At 39.2% G+C, this 19,886-nt stretch overlaps 1 protein-coding gene across 3 annotated transcripts in view; it reads left to right on the forward strand.

The window, feature by feature from the left end:
• Nucleotides 1-19,886, forward strand: part of LOC120528079 (hepatic lectin-like) — a 44,389-nt gene that overhangs the window by 15,355 nt on the left and 9,148 nt on the right. For all 3 annotated transcript variants that reach the window (XM_039752077.1, XM_039752079.1, XM_039752078.1), the window contains 3 exons: nt 11,418-11,690; nt 11,881-12,032; nt 16,435-16,550. In XM_039752077.1, coding sequence (XP_039608011.1) covers nt 11,418-11,690; nt 11,881-12,032; nt 16,435-16,550 — 541 coding nt within the window. The remainder of the gene's footprint in view (nt 1-11,417; nt 11,691-11,880; nt 12,033-16,434; nt 16,551-19,886) is intronic.

The raw sequence follows: 19,886 nt of genomic DNA on the forward strand, positions 1-19,886 counted from the left end.
AGGCACCATATTTATAGGGCATCACATTTTAGGACCGTATATACAGTAGATTCAAGATTCAAGAGTATTTATTGTCATTTCATCCATATACTGTAGTGCAGCATACAGTGAAACGAAACAATGTTCCTCCAGGATCATGGTGCTACATAGAACAAAGGACAACGAAGAATCCATGACACATAGCATAAAGACACATAATATATAACAAGGTGCATGTAAGACAAATGTACAAACATGTGCAGCCATGTGCAACATTTCAGAGCAGAACACTTATATCAGATATCAGATCGGTCCATGAGTGTTCAGGAATCTGACTGCTTGTGGGAAAAAACTGTTACACATTCTGGTGGTAAGGGCCCGAATGCTTCGGTACCTTTTTCCCAATGGCAGAAGTGTAAACAGTGAGTGTGCAGGGTGTGTTGGGTCATTCACAATGCTGGTGGGTTTGCGGATGCAGTGTTTGGCGTAAATGTCCATGATGGAAGGAAGAGAGATGCAGATGATCTTCTCAATTGTCTTCACTATCTGTTGTAGGGCTTTACGATCCCTGACCGTGCAATTTCCAAATCAGACAGTGATGCAGTTGCTCAGGATGCTCTCTATGGTTCCTCTGTAGAATGTTATTAGAATAGCTGGTGGCAGATGGGCTTTTCTCAGCCTACACAGGAAGCACACCCGCTGCTAGGCTTTCTTGGCTAAAGAGCTGGTGTTGTAGGACCAGGTGAGGTTCTCTGCTAGGTGGACACCCAGGAATTTGGTGCTATTGACAACCTCCACAGTTGAGCCGTCAATGTTCAGTGGCAGATGGTCACTCTTAGTTTTCCTAAAGTCAACAATCATCACCTTTGTTTTGTCTACATTCAGAGACAGGTTATTGGCTTTACACCAGTCAGTTAACCACTGCACCTCCTCTCTGTATGCTGACTCATTGTTGTTGCTGATGAGACCCACCACAGTCATGTCATCCATTTTATGATGTGACTAGAGCTGTGTGTTGCTGCACAGTCATGAGTCAGCAGTGTGAACAATAATAGACTGAGCTCACAGCCTTTAGGGCCTCCAGTGCTCAGTGTGGTGGTTCTGGAGATGTTGTTTCCAATCCTGACTGACTGAGGTCTCTCAGCCAGGAAGTCCAGAATTCAGTTACAGAAGGAGGTGTTCAGTCCCAGCAGGCTCAGCTTTTCCGTCAGCTGCTGAGGAATGATTGTGTTGAATACTGAGCTGAAGTCGATAAACAGTATTTAAACATATATGTCCTTATTGCCCAGATGAGTGAGAGCCAGATGGAGAGTGGTGGCTATTGCATCATCTGTTGAACGGTCCTGGCGATAGGCAAACTGCAGGGGTCCAGTGAGGACTTTTGATGTGCCTCATGACGAGCTTCTCGAAGCACTTCATGATAATGGGAGTGAGTGCAATAAGACGGTAGTCATTGAGGTTGGATGCTTGTGACTTTTTTGTGACTGATGGCGTGGGATAGTTAGCCCTCACTGTTCTCAGGGCGATTTTGTCACCTTCCTTGAAGGCAGAGTCACGGGTCTTCAGTAGCACATGCACTTCCTTTGTAATCCACGGTTTCTGGTTGGGGCGTGCAGTGATGTACTTGGAGACAGTAAAGTCATCAATGTCCTTATAGATGTAGCTGGTCACTGATGACATGTACTCCTCCAAGTTGATATAGTCGCTGTTGGTTGCAGCCTCTCTAAACATCTCCCAGTCAGTGCACTCAAAACAGTTCTGAAGGGCAGAGATGGCTTCTGCTGGCAAGGTTCTTACCAGCTTCAGAACTGGTCTGGTGCGTCTCAGAAGCGGTCTGTATGCTGGAATTAACATAATAGACATGTGATCTGAGTTTCTAAAGTGGGGGCGGGGCTCTGCCTGGTACGCGGCAGGAATGTTCGTATAAATAAGATCAGTGTCTTCGTCCCTCTCATTGCAAAGTCCACAAACTGATGGAATTTAGGGAGCACTGACTTGAGATTCTCATGATTGAAATCTCCAGCGACAATAACCATTCCATCAAGGCGTGTGTTCTGTATGTCTGTGATGGTGCTGTACAGTTCCCAGAGCGCTTCCTTAGGATTAGCACTGGGAGGTATGAAAACTCCGATTATGTGGATGGTGGTGAATTCCTGAAGCAAATAAAAAGGTCTACATTTAACAATCACAAACTCCACTGCCGGTGAGCAGTAGCTAGAAACAAGCACAGAGTTACTTCACCATTCCGTGTTGATATAAACACATTGTCCAACGTGAGTCTTACCACACAGAGTAGCATTTCTGTTCACTGGAAATGCGGTTAGCCCAACTAGCTGAATGGTGCTGTCCGGAACTCTGTCGCTGAGCCACGTCTCCGTGAAAATAAAGACACAACAGTTTTTAAACTCACGCTGGGTAGTTCGCTGGAGTCAAATGCAGTCCAATTTATTGTCCAGGGAGCAGACATTATAAAGTAATGTGGACAGGAGCGCTGGCCAGCTGGGGTTAGCTTTTCGCCTAGCACGGACTCCCACTCGTTTCCTGCGTTTCTGCCTCCATGTGCCTCTCTCTCGGGCATTTGCATCAGGTGACGCCGGGGTCTAAAGGTCCGGTTCTCGTAGCAGACCGAGGTCACACAGTTTATCCCGCAGATCATTCTTTATGTTTTTATATGAATTTTGGTAGCAGAGAAGCGTCTCATGTTGATATACATGAACTCTAGATGTTCTGATGTCCATGTACTACTTAAAAAGTGGAAGAAAAAAATAAAAATAACAAATGCTACATAAAAACACTATTTATGGTCTGGAGAGGCCGCTGCAAGCAGCCACCGCGCCGCCTCACTTACTAAAAAGATATACACTTTATTTGTAACTAGCAAAATACCCTCGCTTCGCAGCGGCGAAGTACTGCATTAAAATTTTTATTAAGAAGAAAAGTAAACCTTTTTAAACTGAGGAAAAATATACCAATAATTATTTGTGAAGGATCTCTTTGTATACCATGTTGTCAGTTCGGCCCTCCGGTTGTAAAATGACCAAGCTGTGCGCTGAGCTTACTCTTAAGGATGCAACGTACAGTTGGCCATGTGAACAGTAATCTTGTCTCAAATCTGACAGCTTGGATTGCTGCTGTCATAATCGGTTTGAGTGTCATGGTTTGTTTCAATTATGACAGTATTTGCAGGATTTGTTGTGTTGAAGTGACATTTGGCATCTGTCAAGCGTTGTAAGCACACAACCGGTTTCATCGATAAAATCACATCCAGCTTTTGAGAGTTTAAACATTCATAAACATCAAAATGTCCACTACTGAAATCGTCACCTGTGAATCTAAGATGTTTAAGAGGCATTGGCGGTTGTCGAAAGGTGTAAAATATTTGGCCATTTCGGTACACCTGAAAGCAACAACTGAACAATTGAGTGGCAGCCATCAACTCACATGCAGAACCATAGGTGAAAGGCTTAAGCATTTCACTCTTCTAGTGCTCCTGTGTAGTATAATTATCTCCTGTACCGTCATCAGTCCACACCTTGAACCTGTCCCAGTCATTCAATCCATAAGACACAATGTTCCTCCGGATATCAAGAGTGAGCCGTGCAATATGATCATCTCGATAGACATGGTAATGGGGGTTGGAATGATAAAGGAAATGGGTACCTGAGCAACGTAAAGTAAGTGTAAAATACCTACACATTAACTATAATTGTAATAAACAATAAAACAGCGCAGAAGCCGTGGATTAAACAAAAAGGCTGTAGTTATCAGTAGGGAGATGTGAATCCCGTGGCGAAGCAAGGAAGGGAATGTAGAGACCGGAGCGACGGACAGTCTTATATAGGCAGGCAGCCAACAACGTGGGAGGCGTTGGGATGGGGACCCAACGCCGCCTCACACGGCGACCGAGCTGCAGGCAATGGACGTATATACGCGTATGTACGTAAGTAGGATTCAGTTAGCATTGGGAACCCGTGTAACAAATTTCTTGAAGATGGGCCCATAAGTAACAAAGACTGTTGAAAAGTTCAATATGGCGGCCGGCAGTGGCATCATACCACCGAAATAAGTACGTACATTGGTTTCGGTTAGCTCAGGGAAGCCGCCTACCAAATTTCGAGAAGATGGGGCCATAAATAAGAAAGTTCAACATGGCGAACGTTGTTGACCGTTATGACCATTACGCGTAGAATTTTGAAATGAAACCTGCTAAACTTTTGTAAGTAAGTTGTAAGGAATGAGCCTGCCAAATTTCAGCCTTCTACCTACGCGGGAAGTTGGAGAATTAGTGACGTTAGAAAGTTCAATATGGAGGCCGACAGTGGTGTCATACCAACGAAATAAGTACGGACATCGGTTTCCATTAAAAGCCCAATATGGCGCCCAACAGTGGCATCATACCACCGAAATAAGTACCAAATTTCAGTCTTCTACCTACACGGGAAGTTTGAGAATTAGTGACGTTGGAAAGTTCAATATGGCGGCTGACAGTGGCGTCATACCACCGAAATGAGTATGTACATTGGTTTCGGTTAGCGCAGGGAAGCCGCCTACCAAATTTCGTGAAGATGGGGCCATGAATAAGAAAGTTCAATATGGCGGATGTTGTTGACCATCTTGACCGTTACGCGTAGAATTTCAAAATGAAACCTGCTTAACTTTTGTAAGTAAGCTGTAAGGAATGGGCCTGCCAAATTTCAGCCTTCTACCTACACAGGAAGCTGGAGAATTAGTGACGTTTGGAAAATTCAATATGGCGGCCGACAGTGGTGTCATACCAACGAAATAAGTACGTACATCGGTTTTGGTTAGCGCAGGTAAGCCACCTACCAAATTTTGTGAATATGGGGCCATAAATAAGAAAGTTCAACATGGCGGACGTTGTTGACCGTTATCGACTGTTATGACCGTTACGTGTAGAATTTCGAAATGAAACCTGCTTAACTTTTGTAAGTATGCTGTAAGGAATAAGCCTGCCAAATTTCAGCTTTCTACCTACATGGGAAGTTGGAGAATTAGTGATGAGTCAGTCAGTGAGTGAGTGAGTGATGAGTCAGTGAGGGCTTTGCCTTTTATTATTATAGATGATATTCAACCATATGACACTGTCTCAGACAAATGATTTACTGAATTTACACTGAATACAGTACACCCCCAAAATTCGCGGTGGTTACGTTCCTAGAGCACTTGCGAATTGTGAAAAACCGCGACTTTTGGATGTGTTTAAAAAATGCCAATTAAATGCCTATTTCTATAGTTTCAACCCTAAATACAGTATGCCCCCAAAGCACTTTAAGTTCATTGTAAACTCAGCTTAATACATTACCTAAAAATTACCTTAATACATTACCTAAAAACAGAATGTAAAGGTAAACCCGTCTTCTGTACTGTACTGTACTGCTGTGTCTCCTGCGGTGCTAGAATATAAAATACCGATGTTACCGCTATATGTACTGTAAGTCATGCAATCGCGTTTTCTTTGGTATGCACTGTTATTTTCTTTGTTATAAATAGAGTAAATACATAATAATTGTTTTTAGTTCCCGGAGCAAATCCAGCAGTTCAACCTTCTCCTGGAGTGTTTTAAACTTCTTCTGGCGCTTAGGCTCAGTTCCAGAAGCCTTAGAAGGTGCGGAGCGATTCGACAACATCGTGTGCATTTAAAAATAACAAAAAAATATCAAAATGGAAAACACAAGGACACTCAGCTGGAGACGCGTCACATGGTAGCAGTCAATCAGCAGCAAGGAGAAATGAATAATGCTCTTAGATTGGCTACTTTCACCATCCCAAACCATGTTTCTCTCAGCAGTTGCTTCTTGTTCTCTCTACAGCACAGTATTGCCACGAAAAAAGGCATAAAAAATTGCGGAGGATATTTGTGCTTTCCGCTAGCAATTAACAGTTAGGTTCTAAGAAAAAAAATCCATGAACGACTGAGTCCACGAACCCTTAACCATGACTTCACGGAGGTCTACTGTATTCTTCATTATTAGCACAATATTTTTCTGGACTTCAAGTTGTGTCAACTTAAGTCAGGTTTTCTGCCATTTGTACTGAGTACAATTAAATTCTTACATGTGGGTAGAAACTGTCTCTGAATCTACAAGGGTGAATGCTTATGGACCTGTGCCATTTACCAGAACAAATAAATGAGAAAAATAGTAGCTGAGCAAGATGACTGATGTTTTAATTATAGTGTTTGCCTTTTCAAAGGCAGCAAGCACAGTGTAGATCCTGAATATATTCTTTTTGGATTAAGGGTGAATCACATACTCTAGGACAGTCAAAATTAAGGGGAAGTACATTTAAGACTGAAGCCAGGAAGCACTTATTTATGCAAAGAGTTGTGGGACTCTCGGTCAAACCACAGAGACATTGACTAGACACAGAAACCTTGACAACTTCTAAGAAAAATATGGATGAGATATTGGGACAGGTTAGCTATTAGCTAAACAATTGAACTTGATGGACTGAATGATCACCTCTCATTTGTCAAATTTCTTATGTTATGTTCTTAGGCAGCTAGATGTCAGTCATATTCTGTCCCACCTTTATCCTGTGCAGTTAGCCCAGTAGGTGCTGTAAAAGAATGAGATGAGGTCAGTGAATAAGTACTTCACTGTGTACTGTGACTGTTCAGGTCAGCTCCACACTCCTTGTCTGCTTCTGGGAGCCACTTGAACCCAGAACTGTTGATAATGTACCCGAGGATGAGCTGGGCAAATGAAGACACACACAGTCACCAAGTGCTGGTGCAAGTTTTTGTGCCTTTATTTACAGAGGCATGTCCAAAGTGCGGTGCAGTCTAATTAATTAATGAATAATCCATAAAATTAAGGTGGTAGGTGGAGGTTAAAAAGTTTAATAAATAAATCCAATATAAACAAGGTTAAAATCATGGCAGGAATCTATCCATCCATTTAGAGCAAACATGAGCCTCAGTGCAGCATTCTAAAAACTGATATCTCCACCTCTTACCCCAAATAGGATCCTTCAGCCTCAGGCATTCTTGGGACTCTTCCCGGCTGCCTGCCTAAATTCCTTCTCGCACTGGCTCTTCTACCAATCCTGCCTACTGTTTAACATTCCTTTAACCTCCAGCTCTTTACTTTTTCTCTCTCTTTTTTGTCTTTATCCCTTTTTCCATGCAGGCACCCTTTATAACACAGATCAGGTGCAGACCTGCTCTGAGATTTGAATGAAGCACTTGACCAACCTGCTCCAATTTGAATGTGAATGCATGATCAGCCAAGCACCCCAATTAACCTTGCAGTGGCACATGCATGTTCACTGCCTGGAATCTGCATGCTCTGGGAATCTCGATTATTTAAAAACATGCTTCACCACAGACCTCTCTTATCACAAGCAGCTGTGGAAGTTTGTGAGAGAAGTTGGAGAGATGTGAACTGGATGTATTATTCCTTCACTCTTCAACTGTATTTCCTTCATATTTTAAAGATAGAAATAAATAAGGAAAAAATTTAATAATTAAATGAGTGTTTTTGAGAAAGGTTTCTTTACATTTCAGTGCAAAGCACCAGAACCAGAAAGCCAGACTTTTACAGTTGTTTCAAGAAATCTTTTGAGTCAACCAAGTGAGAAGCTCTGAAAGGTGCAACCAAACAATGCCTCCCAAAAAGTCATGCAAATCACAAATCAATTATAGTGATACCAGAATGTCACACAAATCTTCTATTGACGATCTTTAACTATACATATAAAAGGCAATGCCCTCACTGACTCATCACTAATTCTCCCACTTTCCATATAAGTGGGAAGCTGAAATTTCGAATGCTCATTCCTTGCAGTGTACTTACAAAAGTTAGGTACGTTTCATGTCCTATTGCAGCACCTAAGGGGGGGGGGAACGTGGTGTACCTCCTAAACTGTACATATAGATAGGGGAAACCCATCCTTACTATTTCTGTGATTTCCAATATACGTAGGCAGCCCAAATTTCCCATGCTCATCCTTTACGCTGTACTTACAAACATTAAGTATCCATGCTCATCGTTTACACTGTACTTACAAACATTAAGTATGTTTCATTTCGCGCTGTGCCCCGTAACGAACTTTTGAAAATAACGTCTTTTTTTTTGGTGATTCTTACCATTATGCTGTAACAAAGTTTCGGAACTGACCTCTCCTTTTGGCAGTTTCATTCCTTATGTCCATCAACAGACGATTTACTTCATGGCAGAGACACACAAGGGCCACCCCCGGTCCCCCTTCTTTTTTCCGCACGGCCGCTGTCCACACACCTACCACGTGGTTGGCTCCCTACCTATATACATTAACGACATCCCGCGCTCATGTGCCTCCTCACTCATTTGCTTACTTTCCTCAGCTGTTCATCATGTTCACTGCTCCCTTCTTCTTTTGTCCACTGCTTCAAGCCTGTTATTGTTCGCCTTGCTTTACATCTTCCTGCTGGTAACTAATGCCTTTTCGTTTAGTTTCTTCACACTCTTAATCTTCCAGGCATGCCTCCGCATACTCTACTTTTGAAGGTCGGCGCACCAATTATGTTACTACGAAACTTACAATCACCAAAACTGTGTAACGGCACCAGGCTTCAGATCAAATCTCTGCACAAGAACCTCATTGAGGCAACTGTCTTCACTGGAATTGGCTCAGGGGAGACTATATTTATTCCTCTCATACCCTCTGACCTCCCATTCCAATTCAAACACCTCCAATTTCCAGTAAGGGTCTGCTTCGCTATAACAATTAATAAGTCACAGGGCCAGACTCTAAAAAAGGTCGGCATTGACTTGACACAAGATTACTTCTCACATGGCCGACTGTACGTTGCATGCTCAAGAGTAAGCTCAGCAGACAACTTGGTCATTTTACAAAGAGATCATTACATCCTAAAAATGTGCATTTCTCATACACGACATTTACAATCATAAATTAAACTCTTTACAATCATCAAATTCACTCTCAATAGTAAAATAAGTCTACAACAATTACATTGACAATCATGTTACATTATTTTTTTAAATATTTCCTTTTATTTTTCATAACTTCTTTAACACACTACTTCTCCACTGCAAAGTGCTACCATGGCTGTTCATTTGTCTGTCCATTATTTTAAATCACCTGTAGCTCACAAACCGTTTGACTTATTGACGTGAAATTTGGTACACATATACTGCGTGATGTCTACTATCCACTTGTGAGGTGATGATTGACCTCCAAGGTTATTCCTCTTTTTATCTTTATTTTATTTTATTGTAGAATCAACTCTCGGCAGCAGCGTGGCACATGCATTCGGGCGCCATTCTCATCCCTACCACCTTCGCTGTCACTTCCTCTTCATATCTTACATCATTCTTGAGGCAGATTGAAGACTTAAGTACCAGCTTAAGTGAAAAAATTAAGGAAAACGTACTAAGTAATTGCAACACAAACACTGACTTAATCAGTTTTAACGCGGAAAGATGCCGATGAAAGAAGAGAAGAAGCGGGCCACTAGGGTGGAGAAAAGAAGAGCTGCTCAGGAAGCAGCAAGTGCATCAACCTCTGAGCAAATGAATGCTAAACCTACAGAGAAAGAGGATGAAAACTATGAATGCACAAGTCAAGTGTATTCGCTGCATGTTATCATGCAGTGTGCCGATACTGGTTTGAGTGTATTTTCATTGTACAAGTTTTTTGTTTTTTCATTTATTTAATAGCGGTACAATGATTAGTACCATGAGTCCTGGCCTGGTCATTCTGTGTAAGTTCTCACCATGTCAGTATGTGGTTTTTTCATAGTACTCCTGTATCTATCTACCATAATAAGGACGTACAGGTTATTTTAATGGCGTCTCTAAACTGGTCTCATGTGAGTAAGTGTGAATGTGTGAATTCTCAAAAGTAGGCTGGCGATCTGTTTTGGTTTGGTTTCTCTCTTATATACTCAATGGTGCTAGGATTGGCTCCAGGTTCTGTTGACCCTAAATTGGATGAGGCTTCTACATCAATCCTTGCATTGATGGAAGACCTGGCCAAAAATACATAAAAAGTCTCTTTATTCTTTTTTATTCCAAGTGCTTCCCACAAGTAGGTTAATTTTTTCAGGTGCAGTCACGTAATTTAAACGTCTAGATGACCTCAACAATGGAAAAGGCCTTAAGTACATTATTGCTCCCAGATGCAGCAGTGCATATTCTCATTTTAGGATGTCACATATTATAAAGTACTGAGGTACCGAACATTTAGAATATGGCAAATGCTCCATGCCCAGACTATCAGATTAGAGATTGGTAGACATTTATCACCTCATACTGGTACGTGTCATATATTTTTCCTTTTTAGGCTAAAACAACACAATAAAGCTGCTAACAATAAACTAAGCACATGAGCACATGGACTATATATGAACAATGGGAACTTGCTAAATTTCTTTGTACTTAAATATTTTTAAATTCAATATATACATATATTGGTAATAGAGCCTGCACAATGTAGAATTTTTATTTTTTTTAATTTACCTGCAATGGTTTTCATGTGTTTCAGCCACAGCCCAAGGTTTCACTAGAGATATAATTTGCAATATTTGAAAGAAATTGTGGGAGCATTGATTTATGTAGCCAATATTATTTATTTATATTGGTTTTAGATTTTTATACAGGCAGTTTTATGCAGTATAACACAGGAGTCAAACTGAAATATGCCCTTGGCAGGGAATGCACAGGTAATGATTTTGTATGCTGTTTAACTTTCATTTGTCAGGATCCCTAGATCACCACAATGAAAGGCAAAATAGCTACTGGAGCACTGGTCCATCAGTCTGACTGGTGATGGCAGGCCTGTGCCTTACACATTGCCAATCAGCCAGTCATTATCCAACCCGCTATATCCTAACTACAGGGTCACAGGGGTCTGTTGGAGCCAATCCCAGCCAACATAGGGCACAAGGCAGGAACAAACCCCGGGCAGGGTACCAGCCCACCGCAGGGCACACACACACGCACACACCAAGCACACACTAGGGACAATTTAGGTTTCTTCCATTTGTTTCCCTACAAGGGTTTTTTTGGGAGGTTTTTCTTGTCTTCTTAGAGAGTCAAGGCTGGGGGGCTGTCAAGAGTCACATCTTGAGTGATTTTGGGCTATACAAAAATAAATTGTATAAGTATGGTTGGGATTTGGTTCAGAAAACAAATTGATTAATAAATGGTATTTGATTTTTTGCACCTTTTTAGATCACTTGAGAAATTAGCTTATTAAAGATGTAATTTACATGAACTATTTTGTTCTTACCTTTTTAAGTTAAAATCTGAATATGGAATAAATTAATGTATCATTCAACCATAAATCACATAATGTTGATTACCAAACCTTTAATAGGTGTCACATTGATAAAAACAAGATAAGCTTTCTTGGACATACTATTTGAAATGCTCATTTTATATATAACAGAAACTATTACTGATTTTACTTAGATTTCAGATTTCAATCAAAAGAACTCCAGAATAACCTCTCAGCTCTGCAATCCCGATATTCAGCTCTGAATCTCAGCCTCTTTGATCTTCAGTCCCAGTATTCGGTCTTAAATTCTAGTCACTCTGGCCTGCTGAATGACTATTTCATGTTGAATAAAAGCCAGGTTGTCCTGCAGGACCAATATTCAGTACTGAATGAGACTAACACTAAGCTGTCTACAAGAGTCATGGCCTTAATTAAATACTGCCCTTCACAAAATTTATTGACTCAAGGTGAGTGGTGTGAACTGAAGCTCAGCTCCTTTCTAATAAATGCATATTTGATATGACTGAAAGTTAAAAGTCATCAAACTGTTGATGGTATCTCTAAAATGTCTATTTGTCCATTAATAGCTGTAATGCACCAAAGGCTGACATTTCTAACATTTTTTATGTTTGGTTTCTTGTGTTTGTCATTCCACAGGAAGCAAATGTTCTTTCTGCCCAGACAGCTGGCAGCTATTCAACTCCAAATGTTATTACTTCTCCAATGATAAAATGGACTGGAACCTGAGTAATTATGACTGCCTATCAAGAGGAGGACATCTGGTGATTATAGATACTAACGATGAGCAGGTACACCAGTGACATTCAATATTCAGAACAAATTGGCACAAAGAACACTTTAGTCCTGTCTGCAGGCAATCCACACAAACTGAATCAAGGGTTAGTGGAATAAAGCTAATAAGCATATTGTTAAATAAGGGCAGGCGTACACAGGCTTCCTAAGTCTTTTATATTGAAAAAAAGATGGGTGAATATCATGTTGCATACAGTATGTCACATCCATATGCATTTACTTGTTCCTAAATTCAATATGCCAGCTAGCTATTCAAATTCAGTAGTGTATGCAGTTGAGCTACAATTATTGAACTTAAAACCTGAAGACTGACAGTAAGAACAGGTATTTTAATTTGGAATGGATATAACTTTTTATTTAAATGACTAACAGATTCAAATGCAGGGCAAAACCTGTCTGCAAATTGTCAAACATATCTGTTATTTTCAGGCTAAACCACAGCAAAATCATAGCATGCACATCACTGGCAATCAATGTATTCTGTAACAATGCAGACACTGCTTAGCTTTCTATTTATGTCTATTTCTTGATGTATAGACTATTTGTAAGAAGCTCATATTTTACCAGAGATATTTTCTTCAGAAAATGGGTACATTTCTTTGAGTTTCATTTTCTCAGTGATGCCACTACAATAGGAAACATTATTGCTTATCTGAATGATATGAACATGCAGCTACAAGGCTGAAAACACTTCATTGCAGAATTACACAAAGTTGTGCCAGCATTTCACCACAAACTAATACTCTCTCAACAAGGCTTGAGTGGCAGACTGTTTTACTTCACATATCTCCCTTAGCACAACACAGTGGATACTGTGGTGGAGTGATATCTAGCATATAAGTTGATAAATAAATTGTATGTGTGACAGGTGTCTGGTCACACTTACAGGCAATCTAACTTAAACACCGTTAAAATATCTGACTACGCCACCCAGGTTTATTAAGAGACTGGGAACTCTTGAGATTTACAGAAAATAGCACACAGGTTTCTTTAAATTGGGCAGTGATTAAACACACAATGAAATACAACAGTAAATTCAGGAAAACCAACAGTAACTCCTATTACACAAGACAATAATAAGTATATTAAAAAGATAAATGAACATAAACAAAATCTAACAATATCAGGAACAAAATTCCTTTTTTAGAAAGGAAAGCACACAGTCCACCCTCTAAAAGTCCATTAAAAACAAGGATTGGAGAATACAACCTTTAGTGATACAGAGTCCAGTTTGCGCACTGTGTTACCCCAACAACTAATCTTCCAGCTGTCCACAGATGCACTCTGTTCACCGGACACTCGTTTCTAAACAGAAGTTTTATCAAAATCATGGAATCCCTGTCAGCGTCTCTTCGTCGTTCCTTTTTTCCATTATGGGCTCTTTGTGTTGCTGCAATCTAGGCACGCCTCATTTCTCATCTGCCAGCTTTGCTCGGTCCTTTCATGCGGCTTCCCTCTCTTGCTGGACCCACAGCTGGCGTCTCCTTGTGGAGCTGTCTCTTCCTTACTGGAAGTAAGTGTTGCCGTCCTTGTGCCTCACGTCGTGCTAGGCATGTACCTTCGTCTGCCTGCGAGCCCCTGTGCTCTGTCCAAGTGTCTTGGGAGCGTTCTCAGTGGACTGTCCATCTCTTTGCCTTCTCCTGCCCAGAAGTTTAAATCTCCTTTAGTCCCTGCCATTATCAGTTCTGGACAATCAGATTAAACAATGGCACATCTAAATTTCCTGGGTTTAACAAATAATGAAAACACAAGTTAACAAAATGTATTGCTACCAACTATCAATGAGTACACAGCTGATTAGAAACCAATATTCTCAGACATGTTAATTTCCAAGTCAGGTAAATACAAACATCCTCCAAGGAAGGAGCAGTTCTGTTATCATAGCTTTGTATTGTTTGTATACTCAACCAGCCAAAACTCCAAAGAGGTGACTCTTTTGCAAGACAGCAAATATTGATATACTGTAAGACAGCCATCACAGTAATCAGTAACAGGATAACCCAGGAAATTTGCCTTTTAACTTCTCACCTCAGTCCAAACAATGGGTGCCTATTGCCTGTTCATCTGCTGGGTTTTAAATGTAATATTTACATGTTTCTTTTCCTAAGAGAGAAATGGAATGACCCAGTGTACAAAAATGTCCCCCTGTGACGTAAAGTCTTTATTTGTAAGCTAGACAAAGCAAATGTAATGCTAGATAGTGTTTCGTAGGAATGTTTCACTTTATTGATGAGAACAGCAGTGCTTTGACATTTACCTTACTAAACCCTCAGTCTTTAGTACTGACTCATACAAAAATGAATATAGAATGTATCAAATCAGCTTGGCAAGGATGACTATGTTTGGACATAAAATACCCTATAAGCCATCCACACGTAGGAAGGGTATAAACTGCCGAAACAAAGCAAACGTGGGATGAGTTGCAACTGAACACATTCATTAGCAACTAGCTCAGGAAGGGACAGGTAAACTAATTCTATTGGTTTGAAGTACGACTGTGTAAGATTGGAGGCCATTCTGTACCACAATGCCCCATTGGTTCATGTTTCGTGGTAAGAATGGCATAGAATTGGTCACCTTGCCTTCACCTCCTTTTCACACCACCTGGACATGAAGAGAAGACCATGGTGAAGACAACTCAATGTGGTCTGTTTCAATACTCCATTCAAAGGCCATGTAGTAGCAAAGAAAGCTAGACTGAAGATAAGCTGAGAGCCACCTATGGACATAAAATTGGTTTGCCAATATTCACATAGTATTCTGCTTCCTAAATATTTTTGGGCATATTATCAATAATCCCTAATTAAATGTGTAATTTAACTCCTGCTGGTTTCTATATTTTGTCTACATTTTACAGAGGTAGAAGGAAAGGGGGACGGAAGTGCTAAAGTACCTGACCACAGAGTGCTAGGTGTATTGGATTTAAGACATTTTATAACGGTTTACAGAAAGATTATAAAAGGGAAGATAGGATTACCATAGGACCTACATGGCAAATATATTCCTTCATGCATAATTTCTTAAAACAAACGTATCTAACTTTTCAGAGTGTTTAGAACATTTCAGGCTTTCAAAGGTCATCCTTTACTTCATTAAATAGCCTTTCTCTCTTTGTCTAAATGGTTAGTCAACCACTTATCACTTATTCCTGCCTTAAATGAAGATCCGCAACAGATAGAATTAGTCACTTTATCCACTTCATGAGTTCTGAATTTGTGACATTGTGAAATTGCAAATTTTATTTGAATGTTACCTCTAATAGAACATTTAAGAACTACTGAACTCTGGCATTGTTTCTTATGATGATATTCACTTTGACATACATCTGCCATGAATATACAGGTCAAATTCCATTAGAACAAACCCTGTTTTAACACATTTTTGCTAAAATTTCCTATAGAACTAAAGTCTAAAAGATAACTCATTACAGCAAAGTCCATTTTATCTGAAAATTTGTGAAAAGCAGCAAAACGTGTACTTCTTTTGCACATGGCCCAAAAATCAGGATTCAGGAGCTGTTCTGAACAGCCAATTAGATTGCGTGTTATTGTTACTTAGTTTACTTGATGATTGTCATATTCCTGTGATGGAGCAGAGCTTGAGAAGGATTATTGAATTCCTGAGGCATTGTGGGGTATCTGGGAGTGGGAAAACAAACATTCAAATTTGACTTCAGCGGTACTTGTAGAGCTCTGGACATTCACTGCAGATATACTGCCAATTCCAGGTTTCTCAAGGTATGGTATGACTTCGCTGAAAACATTAATCAGACTGAGGATTCATTTTTTACTCACCCTTCAGCAATTATGCGGACTGCTGATTATGCTACTCAACCAACTTTTAACATGTTGCATGAATTCACAGCGGTTCTTCCCTATGAACTCCTACAACACTATAATCTTTTTTCTCTTCTTTTCTATTCTTTGAACTTTGTGTTCACAAATGTATACATACGATGATTTTTATTTATGAATGTGACCTTCATGTCCTCAAACTTTTTATCATGATCTTTTTATGTAAAACTTTCCCAGGTCAAAAAAAGGATTACTCACAAAAGAACAGATGACAGCAAGAGGGGGCTGATCAATCCGTTAGTGAATGTCATCTGAGGGATGACATTTATGAAAGTTTTCCACATTACGGACACTGAGGTTTGCCAAATGTGCCAAAAAAATGTGCTATGTTCCAATTCTTGTATAATAAATTCCTAGTTATAACAAATTATTTTTTTTATCCCAGGCACTTCATTCTAATTTGACCTGCACTACAAAATTGCATTATTACTTTGGTGTCTAATTGAAAAGCAGTAGTGGGAAAAGACAACATAAAAGTAATCTATAATACTGAATCTATTACATTGAATTAACTTCACTAATTTCTTATATGTGTTTGTTTTAGTCCTTCTTAGCAAATATGAATAAAGCCAAAGAGAAATTCTGGATTGGGTTAACCTATTTTAAGGACAAAAATGAGTTTTGGTGGGAGAACAATGTACCTGTGGATATATCAAACAAGTAAGAAAATATATATTTAAAAGTGATATAACACTGCAATATTTAAAACTAGAAATAAATCGATAACTGTGTACCCTTGTGTGTTTATATATTTGCTTTACTGCATTGTGCTTTCATGTCTGTTTCTGTCCTGTAATTTATTTTTTGATTTTATTGATTTTATTAAGATTAAATAACATTCCATACAAATAACTCAAGTTTTACAAAAATAGGTTTGAAACAAACTAACCCCCACCCCTGAGAAAGTGAGCTAGACCAGTTAGTAAAAATAAGTGAATAGATAAATTAATAAATAAATAAAGATAAATGGAGTAAAATAGGGGAGAGAACCTGCTTCCTCAATTTAAATGCTTGTTCTAAAATGTTATTGATCAGATCCTGCCAGGTTTTAAAGAAGTTTTGTACAGATTCTCTAAGTACGAACTACATTTTTTCCAATTTCAAATACTATATAACATCAGTTACCCACTGGCTTAGAATAAGAGAGTTAGGATCCTTCCAGTTGAGCAAGATAAGTCTACGTGGTAATAGTGTAGTAAAGGCAATTACAGTTTGTTTGTCTTTCTGCACTTTTAGCCCCTCTGTTAGCCCACCAAACACACCTGTTAATGAGTTAGGAGGGATTGTGACTCCAAGGCTGTCTGAAAGGCATTTAACGATTTTGGTTCAGAATGATGTTAATTTGGTGCAGGCCCAAAACATGTGACCCAGTGAGGCTCGAGGTTGATTGTAACTTTGTAGGTTGGAGCTTGCCCCGGAAACATTTTGGACAATTTTAAACAAGAGAGATGTGCCCAAAATATAATTTTAAGTTGAATAATTGCATGCATTGTGCCTATGGAGCTTGAGTGAATTCTGTCAATTGCTACTTTCCACTCCTTTTCTGAGATGTTGAGCGAGAGATCCTTTTCCCACTGTACTCTTGGATCTTTGAAAGGGATGGACTGTAAAATGGTTTTATATATTGCAGAAATACTGTCTGAGTCCTCAAGACTGATCAATATTTTTCTGGTACAGAAGTAGGTTAGAGGTGAGGAAAATTGGGCAGGTTCTGTTTGACAAAGTTTATAATTCGAAGGTCGTGAAATAAATGTGTTGCTGGAAAGTTAAATTTGGAGTGTAATTGCTCGTAGGATGCAAAGACATCTATGTACAGATCTCTAAGTGATTTGATCCCAAATGTTTTCCAGACATTAAAAACTGCATATGTTTGTGAGGGCTGAAAAAAGTGGTTCTCTTGCAGAGGTGCCACAGATAAAAGCTGCTTTGTCTTAAAATGCTTTCTACATTGGTTCCATATTCTGAGTGAGTGAAGCACAATTGGGTTGTTAGTATATTGACGATAACTTGCATTTATTGGGGCACAAAACAGGGAGTATAGAGAAGTACTGCAGGATTTTATTTTTATTGCAGACCAAGCCTGTGTATGTACATCTATTTACATCCATGTCCAGGTTTTTATAACTTCGTATGTTTGCTGCCCAGTAATAAAACTGAAAGTTAGGTAGAGCCATGCCACCTTCCGCCTTAGGTCTTCGTAGGGTTGCTCTTTGGATACGTGGATGTTTTGAATTCAAAATAAAGGAGGTTATGATTGAATCTAATTTCTTAAAAAAATATTCATTTATGTATATTGGAATGTTTTGAAATAAAATGAGAAGCTTAGGAAGGATATTCATCTTAACAGTGTTAATTCTTCCAGCTAGAGTGAGATGAAGGGTTGACCATCTATGCAAGTCTTGCTTAATTTTTTCCATACAAATGGCAAAATTTTGTTGATAAAGAGTCTTTATGTTTACTTGTGATGTTTACCCCTAGGTATTTAAACTAATCTGCAATGATAAAAGGAAAGGTGTCCAATCTAATATTGTGTGTTTGAGAATTCAATGGAAAGAGCACACTTTTATTCAAATTAATTATGAGACCAGAAATTCTGTTAGTGCTGTTAGGACAGTATTTTGTGGATTTGATATATACAGTACCAAATCATCTGCATATAGACAAACTTTCTGTTCCAGTCCTTCTCTGATAATCCTCTTTATCTCATAAGCATTTTGACAGTGAGCTGCCAGTGGCTCAAAAAGCAGTGGTGACAGGGGGCATCCTTGTCTGGTACCACGTTCTAGTTTAAAGTAGTCTGAACAAATGTTGTTAATAAAAACTGAATCTTCTGGATTGGTATACAGTAGTTTGATCCATGCACAATTTCTCGGGCCAAACACCAAATTTCTCCAATGTAGTGCAGTGGAGTTATTTTTAATATTTATTTCATGCATTTTTTCTGATAATTTTTCATTGTTTTCTATAATTTGTAATGTTGTATTGTCCCAGAGGGGTGTAATCTAATGTGTGTGTTTAAGGCTGCTGTCTTATTGGTTTTCTTTTAACTTGTTTTAGTTTAAATGCTCATTTACAAGGTAGTTAAGTTCGCTGATTCCTCCTCTGATGACTTGTAGTAAGTTCAGGTAACCTCTACATAGTTCTGCCATTTGATTTCTATTATTTAGGCATTTTGACCTGTTAGGGTTTCATACCATGTTCTAGTCTTCTGTATTGTTTTGTCTCCCCGTTGTTACCAAAAAAAAAATCATTTAGCTGCATGTATATACAACTTTTAATTATTTTATTTTCATATGCAAAGTTGTGACTTTTCTCAGTGGTTACTACTGAGACTTGTGTACAACTTACTGTTTAATTTTTAGGCATTCTTGCCACCATTTTCTATCAGGGCAATGTTTTGTGCTATTTAAAAATATTTTTTAATTTTTCAAACTTTTTTGTATGACATGGACTAGTTAAAAATATATGCTAGGTGTCTGCCTTAGCATGTTGAATGGCTGAATAGAAGAAATAGCTGAAGAATAGTACTGTATATCTTACAGCCTAGACTATTTAGAACTCCAGGATAGAATGGCAACCCTGTATTGTGTATTCATAGTAATGGCATGTGTAATGCAATAAGAAGTACAGAGAAAGTCTGCTTTCCCAGTGATTTTCATACAAAGACAACAGTGATGCCATATCTTATCCGTATCACTGGCATATGAGTCCTTTTAATGTTTGTCTCGAGTAAAATACCTCCAATTAGACAATGTTTTTAGTGAAAACTTCAAGCCTTGCCCTCTGTTGCCAAGGTGTTTCACTTGCATGTTGCTGAGCCACAGAGATTGATTTGTTTCAATGTTTCCTCTTCATCTGTGTCATTAGCATGACGTTGTTGTTGCATGGTGGCATTTGCTGCACACACGTCTATCGTGGTGAGAAGTGAGGTGAATGCAAGTGCTGAAAAAATGTAAATGTAGACTACTGCATACACACACAGACCTATATATATCA

The sequence above is a fragment of the Polypterus senegalus genome, chromosome 4 (assembly GCF_016835505.1).
Source record: "Polypterus senegalus isolate Bchr_013 chromosome 4, ASM1683550v1, whole genome shotgun sequence".
In the NCBI taxonomy this organism is placed as follows: domain Eukaryota; kingdom Metazoa; phylum Chordata; class Cladistia; order Polypteriformes; family Polypteridae; genus Polypterus; species Polypterus senegalus.